At 42.5% G+C, this 10,000-nt stretch overlaps 1 protein-coding gene across 1 annotated transcript in view; it reads right to left on the reverse strand.

Annotated features, from left to right (window-relative positions):
- The window catches only part of LOC143022237 (uncharacterized), a 363,101-nt gene that overhangs the window by 203,850 nt on the left and 149,251 nt on the right, over window positions 1-10,000 (reverse strand). The window contains exons 4-6 of the mRNA XM_076180359.1: window positions 5,439-5,510; window positions 2,958-3,145; window positions 261-487 (exon numbers count right to left, since the gene is read on the reverse strand). Coding sequence (XP_076036474.1) covers window positions 261-487; window positions 2,958-3,145; window positions 5,439-5,510 — 487 coding nt within the window. The remainder of the gene's footprint in view (window positions 1-260; window positions 488-2,957; window positions 3,146-5,438; window positions 5,511-10,000) is intronic.

The raw sequence follows: 10,000 nt of genomic DNA on the forward strand, positions 1-10,000 counted from the left end.
GATCCAGCCGTTGCCCCAGGTCTCTCTTTGCAGAGACTCATGGAGACTCCCAAGGCTGCACAAAACTCAACCCGAGAAATCTCAAAAAAAAAGGAAAAAAAAAAAAAAAAAAAAAAACTCCCGAAACCCAAAACCAAGAAAAAAATCCCCCAAAAATTTATCCCAGGAACTCAAAAAAAAAAAAAAAAAAAAAAAAAAAAAAAAAAAATTTATCCCAAGAACTCTGAAAAAAAAAAACACGAAGACTTCTGACAACTCACCATACTAAGAAGCAAGTCCCCGACGCATCCAACGAGAGACTCGGTGTTCCTGAGCTGCTTCATGCTGTTGTTGAAGGCAGCATGGAACTCGAGGACCTGGTCCAGGTTAGGGAAGAGCATGTCCATGTACTCGGTGTTGAGGAACCCGACTTCGAGCATGGGCGTCCGGAAAAGGTGTTTCAGAACCTTCAGGACCCGCACGTGCGTTCTTTCCGTGTGGAACAGTTCTGTAGAGAAAAAGGAATACATTATAATTGAATGAATAAATATATATACATATACCAAAGGCTTCTTTCCCCCCTCACACGGGAGGTAGCCAAAAGACAAGGCATAGAAACCACTCCCACCTATTCCATCCCCTACACACTTCACTCCCCTGTACCCTCTCCCCTCCCTCTTATCTTGGCACCTTCTGGATGATCCAAGATAATGAATAAATAGATGATGATATGGTTCAACGTCACAAACTCCCCCCACCTATCGGAAGGCTAGGACGGTGTCCCTCACAGAGGACTTTGTAACGTGGAATTTAATGAACCATCCCCTTGGTTCAACTTCGCCGGTGGTAGGGTACACATATATATAAGAACAAATGTCCACCGCGATGTCACCACCGACATTGTTCACAGGAACAGAGGCAACCACCTGATGGACGAGGAAAAGGCTGAGGTACTGGTACACGAGCCCGACAAACTCGAAAGAAAATGTTTGGAAGCAGCCTTCATCAAAGGATTCAACAGAATTGAACAAAATAGAGGCTTGTTTGACATTTCACCCCACCTAATTCCTTTGCTCCCAATTACCAACAAAATACTGGAAAGCTGTCCCTAGTTGCACTCCCCTCCTCTCATGACCTTTGTCCATGACCAGTGGACAAATGACCCCTTCACCTTATTTCTTCTCTTTTCACATCTGTTCATCGGTGGTGAACAAATGTCCTCCTGCACGCAGACAACTGCTCACTCTCCATAACATTTCCTAGGCTCTGATGACCCTGGACCTTTCTATTTATTCTCAGATATAAATGGGACAAATGACCCCCTCACCACATTCCTTCTTTCACATCTGTTCATCGGTGGTGAACAAATGACCTACACACAGACAATTGCACCCCACCCGAGGATTACTTTGCTTCCAATTGCCAACCAAATACTGGAAAGCTGTCCCTAGTTGCACTCCCCTCCTCTCGTGACCTTTGTCCATGACCAGTGGACAAATGACCCCCTCACCTTATTCCTTCTTTCACATCTGTTCATCGGCGGTGAGCAAATGTCCTGCACGCAGACAATTGCTTTCTCCTCAACCTTTCCGAGGCTCCAGTGACCTTCCTCCCGTTCCCCCTGGACCTTTCTATTTATTCTCAGATATAAATGGGACAAATGACCCCCTCACCTTATTTCTTCTTTCACATCTGTTTATCGGTGAACAAATGTCCTCCTACACGCAGACAATTGCTCACTCTCCTCCTTAACCTTTCCTAGGCTCCAATGACCTTCCTCCCGTTCCCCCTGGACCTTTCTATTTATTCTCAGATGTGTGCATCACCTCTATGTACTTGATAAAGATGTAACAAGCTAAACGTCGTACTAATAAAGACTCCGTCCTCACTTGTGGTGTTTATAATGATGAAGATAATAATAATATTTAGCCAAGGGCTTAGAGTGAGAGAGGAGTGTGTGTGTGCGTGCGTGCGTGCGTGTGTGTGTGTGTGTGTGTGTGTGTGTGTGTGTGTGTGTGTGTGTGTGTGTGTGTATTTACCTAGTTGTATTATACGGGAAGGGGAGCTATGCTCGTAGAGACCCGTCTTTGTATCTCTCAGCATCTAGTTTGTTCTTAAATTATTGTGTGTGTGTGTGTGTGTGTGTGTGTGTGTGTGTGTGTGTGTGTGTGTGTGTGTGTGTGTGTTTACCTAGTTGTATTTACATAGTTGTATCTTACGGGAAAGGGAGCTATGCTCGTGGTGTCCCGTCTATGTATCTCTGCATCTAGCTTGTTCTTAAATTCTTGTATGGTGTTTGCACACACCATTGTTTCGATCAATTTGTTCCAGACATCCACCACTCTGTGTGGAAAACTATTTTTTTGTTCAGATCTCTTCTATAACTATCCTTTTTGAGTTTCTTTTCATGTCCTCTTATTTTCCTTTTATCCCACTTTAATAAGTCTTCTGTGTGTGTGTGTGTGTGTGTGTTTACCTAGTTGTATCTTACGGGAAAGGGAGCTATGCTCGTGGTGTCCCATCTTTGTATCTCGCTGTGTCTAGTTTGCTCCTAAATTCGTATATAGTTTTTGCACATATTATTGTTTTATCCAGTGTGCGTGCGTGCGTGTGTGTGTGTGTGTGTGTGTGTGTGTATGTGTGTGTGTGTGTATTCACTTGGTCTTTGGATCACGTGTTGGACTCGTGATCGACAGCTATTTCCCTCCCAGAAGAGAGCTCAAAACTCGTAGGTCCGATCTATGGGTAATGCTATGACCTTTCACACACACACACATCCCCGAAGCGCAGCAGTACCGAAATAATTTCGGCCCTGGGCAGGATTCGAACCAGGGCCGTGTGTGTGCGTGTGTGTGTGTGTGTGTGTGTGTGTGTGTGTGTGTGTGTGTGTGTGTGTGTGTGTGTGTGTGTGTGTGTGTGTGTGTGTGTATGTGTATGCGTGTGTGTGCGTGTACGCGCACGCGCGTCTTTCAACTTACCATTGATGGTGTCTTGTCGCTTGCGCTCCTTAGGCTTGAGACGCTTGATTTGTTCGTGCGGAACCGCCTTCTGCCAATCAGGGAGGTCCAGATCAGCCTCGATGTCCGAGTCATGCTCGAGGTAGGTGTTGGGCAGAGGGGCGTCCGGTCGCGGGACCTGTTCCAGGGACGTGCTCGGGCTCTCCTGACTGTATCCGGGAGGAGGAAAGGACGAAGTTAGTGTTCCTTTATGCAATTCATAGGATATCTACATAAATAAAGGGACTTAACCAAATTATAATTCCTGAAGATTTTATATATATATATATATATATATATATATATATATATATATATATATATATATATATGCAAAGTAGACCACTTGGAAAAAGAAACTAGCGAAGCAGAGCGCTTTCGTATATTACATCTTCAGTACACTGAAGATGTAATATACGAAAGCGCTCTGCTTCGCTAGTTTCTTTACTTAGTTTGTTCACTTATGCATAAGTAGAACACTTGGAAAAAGAAACTAGCGAAGCAGAGCGCTTTCTTATATTACACCTTCAGTGCACTGAAGATGTAATATACGGAAGCGCTCTGCTTCGTTAGTTTCTTTTTCCAAGTGGTCTACTTTGTATAAGTGAACACACGTACCCGTGTTCTTATTAGCATATATAAAGATATATATATTCATCGAGTTATTAAAAAAATGACCAAACTATGAGCGTATGAAGACCCTACATTCGTCACTTTTTCTTTCTTTTGTAAACCCTGAACAAATCTATGAGTCTATAAGACATATCATCCGACACAAGTTATTTAAAAAGAAAAGTCCGAAAGTAACCTGTTATTCTATGAATATATACCATTTAGCACTGATTTATCAAACAATCTATAATTGCAATAATGCTACAGTATTTAAAACATAATATAAAATAGCCAGAAGGAGAGGAATCACAAGAGAAATACGTAGACTAAGTTGAACGGATGAGGTGAAGAGAGCTTTGGACGTACAAAGTATGTCAGTAGAACAAGGGAGACTGTGTAAATGGATCAGGGCTGTGCGCGTTCCTCGGTGCGTTCTTCTTTAGTTTGGCCACGGTTAGCGCTCCCAAACTATTAAAGCAATATAGGTGCCGGTATAGTATGTGGCCTACCTTTTGGACATGGCCTACGATTATTATTATTATCATTATTATTATCATTATTATTATTATTATTATTATTATTTTTTTTTTTTTTTTTTTTTTTTTTTTTTTTTTTTTTTTTTTTAAGTATGGGGCCTACCGGACTTTTATTTCAATATGAACCTGGCTCTTAAGCTTTAATAGTATGGAAGCGCTAACCGCGGGCCAAACTAAGACAAAACGCACAAAGAACGCACCTAAGAACGCGCTCAGCCCTGGAATGGTTGAATGGATCACGCGGTCCGAAGGAATGTTCCCCGCATCAGTTCCATAAGGGGATTACCATGCGGTGATACAGTGTATGAGAGTGGGTGGGAGGGAATAAACCTCGGGTGTTGGGCCCTACAGTGGATGAGCTATGCCTCGCTGCATTGTATCTGAACGGTGCAACGTGGTGGAGGCAGGCAATCCTTTATCTCCAAATTGGGACGGGTCATGTGAATGATTTATTTATCTATTTATTTATTTATTTATTATTATTTTTTGCGGCTCTCTGATTGGCCAAATCAGGGAGAAGGACCAAGGCCTTTTGTATATACATGTACGCGGAAGTGACGAGTTGATTACAGAAATTCATCATTGTCCCTTCAGAGAGAGAGAGAGAGAGAGAGAGAGAGAGAGAGAGAGAGATATGTGGGGGGTATTCAAGGAAACACAGAACTTCACCACTGTCCCTTCAGAGAGAAAGAGAGGGGGGAGGGACAGAGAGGGAGAGAGAGAGAGAGAGAGAGAGAGAGAGAGAGAGAGAGAGAGAGAGAGAGAGAGAGAGAGAGAGAGTTGTGGGGGGTATTCAAGGAAGCACAGAACTTCATCACTGTCCCTTCAGGGAGAGAGAGAGAGAGAGAGAGAGAGAGAGATATGAGGGGGGATATTCAAGGAAGCACAGAACTTCACCACTGTCCCTTCAGAGAGAGAGAGAGAGAGAGAGAGAGAGAGAGAGAGAGAGAGAGAGAGAGGGAGGGAGAGAGAGAGAGGGAGAGAGAGAGAGAGAGAGAGAGAGAGAGAGAGAGAGAGAGAGAATATTCAAGGAACCACAGAACTTCATCACTGTCCCTTCAGAGAGAGAGAGAGAGGAGAGAGGGAGAGACAGACAGAGAGGGAGAAAGAAAGAGAAAGAGAAAGAGAGAGAGAGAGAGAGAGAGAGAGAGAGAGAAAGAGAAAGAGAGAGAGAATATTCAAAGAAACACGGCACGTGACCCGACCCTTATCTCCCGGTGTCCGATTTCCCTTACCACCCAACACTTGGATCAAACATCGGCAACGGCGGTGTGAAGCCAAGCTTCCGGACTGCTTCAAGAGACCCAACACTCACCTTTGTGAAAGACTTGAGTTGGAGGAACTGCCAGAGTTGGTGTACAGGTGGCCGGGGTCTCCGTCCACGTCACTGGAAAGAAAGAAGAGAAAAATAAGTCTTGCTGTACAAAGGATTACAAAGGCGGAGCATGCCGACAGGGGACATTTTGGTCCATATCTAGGTCGGATGCGAAAAAAATCGTAATAATAATAAATTAATAAATAAAAACTTTAATGTAAATGACTAATAAAATACATAAATTAATGCATAGGTATAGTTAAATAATAAACAAACAGGTAAACAGTAAATAATAATAAATTGACATATAACTAATAATAATTGAGAATCAAACAGACAAATGATACAGTCGAAAAATGTGTGCATACATTTGGATGTGTGTGGATGTGTGTGTAAATAATAAATAATAATAATAATAATAGGTTTATTGAAATAGCAGTGATACACTGACAATAATACAATAGAGTGATTATATGAGTAATACGCCTAGTCTAAGTTTAACAGTGATACGCTGACAATAATGCAACACAGTAATTATATGAGTGTGTGTGTGTGTGTGTGTGTGTGTGTGTGTGTGTGTGTGTGTGTGTGTGTGTGTGTGCGCGCGCGCGTATGCTCACTGTGAATTTACCAAAATTAATACATGATATAGAGGAAATAAAATATAACATGGCAATCCATCATTCCATGAACAGCCTCAGTGCCATGACAACATACCGTTCCGAAATATAGAAACCATAAATAAATAAGCAAATGAATAAACAAATAAATGTATGAATGGATAAATCATTCAACAGATAAATAAAATCGGGACTTAATTCGTCAGTGGAATCACTAAACTCGTTGTATGCGTGGGGTGTGGCGTCACCCTAATTACTGCGCTCCTTTAACACCCTATCTTGTCCTCAACTCAATAAAACGGTGTTAGCCGGGGCAAATTATATAAAGTGCCTCGTCGTAATGAAAGGATTAACTGAGATTAACCCTTAACCTCTTTAGCACGAGGATAAACTTCGTTGGCGCTTGCTTGACCAAAACACATGAGTCATAGTTGTGAATGGTTTTGACTGCAGTTTCACAAGTACACGTGAAGCACACACACACACACACACACACACACACACACACACACACACACACACACACTACACACACACACACACTACACACACAAACACACACACAAGCACGTACACAAAGATTCCTTGATCGGAAATTATATGATCAAACGTAAAGTTAAGATCAAACGTGCGGACTTATCTCTGATTCTATACATTTTGTTCAAATTATGACTCATTGGACCTTATGTGCAACTTTCCGTGGTCAGACTCTGTCTGGTTGGCAAGAACTGTTGCAGATATTCAACCGAGCACCTACGGTTGTTGTTGGGTTGAAGTGCATTTTGAAACAGGATCTTGAGATGAACCCGTTTCAGCTACCTGATATTCACTTCAGAATATCTATTCGTTCTTGAATATTTTAGATTAACGATCGTGGTGCACTCGACCCTAATGAAGTATCGCTCCTCTTTTCTAAATATCCATTTGAAACGGCAAAGGAAACATGGATTGGGAGTGAAGCGTTTGTTGCTAACGTTTCGTCTACATTGAAAAAGACAGTAGACGAAACGTCAGGAATAAATGTTTCACTCCTAGTCCTTGTTTCCTTTGCCGTGTTTAAGCAATTTGTTCTCATAGATATTAATTTTCTTTTATCTATTTGAAATATGACATGATCACTTTATAGTACACAACTGTTTATAACCCCTTGTCATACCAATTATAGCACCTGAAAGTGACATATGCTTCCCCCCAGGAAATTACTAGCTGTGATGCATTACTTGAAAAGTGAAATGTCTTGCTGTCTTTCAAAAACATTTCAACATCAAAATACTTCAAAATTAAATTGTACGAGTCATGACGTGTCTGCCATTGTTACTGTTTATCTAAAGGTGGCAAGGTTAGTGGTTTGCTTGAGATTATTTGCAACATCGCGAGACCAGCGGGGAGGTCGGTTGCAGATAAGTCTTGTGTCTGAATCTTCAGTATCGGTGATACACTCGCACGTGTGACCAGAACATTGGTTCATCTTTAGGTCATCGTCTGGAGACAGACCTCTCGTCCTCCTCTTACGTTTCCTACAAAGCTCTTTATCATATTACATGATTAAACTACAATCCATTTCATCACCAACCCCAATACACTCCCATGTGTGACCAGAACATTGGTTCATCTTTAGGTCATTGTCTGAAGACAGACCTTTCGTCCTCTTTGTACATTTCCTAAAAAGCTCTAAACTACAATCCACTTCATCACCATCCCCCATCATTGAGCCAACCTCAAATGATATGTACATTTGAAAGTGGGTCACGCTAACAAAATTGGTACGATCTCTTTCCGTCTGAGGACAGACCTTTCGTCCTCCTATTGCATTTCCTACAAATCTTTCTATCATATCATATGATTAAACTACAATCCATTTCATCACCAACCCCATCACTGAGTCAACCTCAAATGATATGTACATTTGAAAGTGGGTCACGCTAACAAAATTGGTACGATCTCTTTCCGGATGAGTCAAGCTCATAAAAAATAGCATGTTTCCCTTTCCGGCTCACAAAATTAATATGCCCCCCACAACCCACACCCCGCCAGCTAGGTCAAACGCAAATATACCCAAACCACTCCCTCCATAGTGTACCAATTTTATATATAAACCTCCCATTCCTCTTGGACAGGTATATCACTAAATTCACTCCACCGCCTCCAAACTGGCCCTTGATCCCCAAACTCCTCCCTACAATATAAGTTTCCGAATGCTGTCAAACCGTTAAAAAAAAAAAAAATGTTAGTTCTTTTAAGAAACGGTTAGACAACTTCATGGACGGGGATGGCAGGTGGTGATGGACATGGAACTGCATAGTGTAGGCCTTATGGTTTCTTGCAGTCTTGACAGTTACATCGTGATCCCCCCTTCGTGAGATTTTCCTCTGATGAAGCAATCAAGGAGACATCTAGGCCTTCTTGCACCTCCTCCCACAAGTCTAATTAAACCCCACCCACGTGCTTGAATGCATTAGACACACTTTACATTAATGACAGACGATTTTATTAGGGGATGGGGGCATGGCTACTGCAATGAAATGTTTAAAAATACGTATACTTCTTTCCCAACGCTGGGGATGCCAATTTATCAAATTATAAAATTTATATTACTAGAATAAAAACAGGAAGAAGACCCAGAGGGAGACCTTGAATGAGATGGATGGATGGTGTGGATGCGGAGATGGACAGAAGAGGAATCGATAAAGCAACCTGGATGGAAGCTCCTGGACCGAAGGGCATGGAGAGGATCACTGTTGGCGGACCAGAATCTACCTGAGGTTCAACATCCAGCGGAGTGAGAGTGAGTGCGCGAGAACAAAACAGGCCAGTCGGTGATATACAGTACAATCAAGCATAATACATAGCGTATGGACAAAACCCTGGGAGGTGGTCGCGGTGTAGGAAGGTCATGTCTTGAAGGTTCGTTTTCTGTAGAATTCGCGCGCCATAAATAATTTTTTGTATTAATATTGTCACCTCGCATTAAACTTTCAATAAACAGTCCCGAGAGAATTGGAGTTTGAATTATTCCTTTCTCTCACTGACGTGTATCTTCACCATAGTGTAGTAACACATCTCTACATATGGTGACCCCGGAGTGACTCTAACATCCAGATTTCTGTGGTTAGAAGTTAAGGATTGGGGGTCGCATTAGGCCAAAAGGTTGGGAACCCCTAATTCTAACTAGGTGGCACGCTTTCGAGATCTTACTCTGATTAATGACTGGCGGTTTTCTTTCCGTGTGAAGAGATGTCGCCAATCTTATGGGGTTGACACACGAAGATTTTCTCCGAGTGCATAGACTCATGACGTAGCGAAACCGTTAAAGAGAAGAGAGTTGACATAAGCAAGGGCAGGGGTACCGAGACAAAGACACACACACACACACACACACACGACTCGATGGCGCAGTTGGTAGAGTTCCCGACCGCCACTACGGCGGTCCGGGTTCGAATCCCGCCCAGGGCTGAAATAATTTCAGTATCGCTGCGCTGTGAGTCGTTACTCCAACTCTCGTGGGCGGGGAGTTGGGGGTTTGTGTGCGTGTAAGGTCACAGCATTACCCATAGATCGGTCATATATAACATCTGAGCTCTCTTCCGGAAGGGAAATAGCTTTCGATCACAAGTCCAACACGTGATCCAAAGACCATACTGAATCAGAATCAAAGATCTTAGTTTACCAATAGGGCGGTCAACTATCGGTTGTTAGAAAAGGTTAGCTAGTTTCATGGATGGGGATGATAGGTGGTCATGGGGGTGGAACTGTCTAGTATAGGCCTTATGGTCTCTTGCAGCCTTCTTCATTCTTATATTCTTATCCTCCCATGGACACACAGAAACCTTGAACTGTGGGTTTTTGGGTTTAGCAAGACTCTTGCACGGGATATTTGCATTGCGAGAGCGCTCTCACTAACAACGTCAATCCTTATGCTTACAGGGAATTAGGTCGAGATTT

The sequence above is a fragment of the Oratosquilla oratoria genome, chromosome 44 (genome assembly GCF_046742065.1).
Source record: "Oratosquilla oratoria isolate Oo_2021 chromosome 44, ASM4674206v1, whole genome shotgun sequence".
Lineage (NCBI taxonomy): Eukaryota > Metazoa > Arthropoda > Malacostraca > Stomatopoda > Squillidae > Oratosquilla > Oratosquilla oratoria.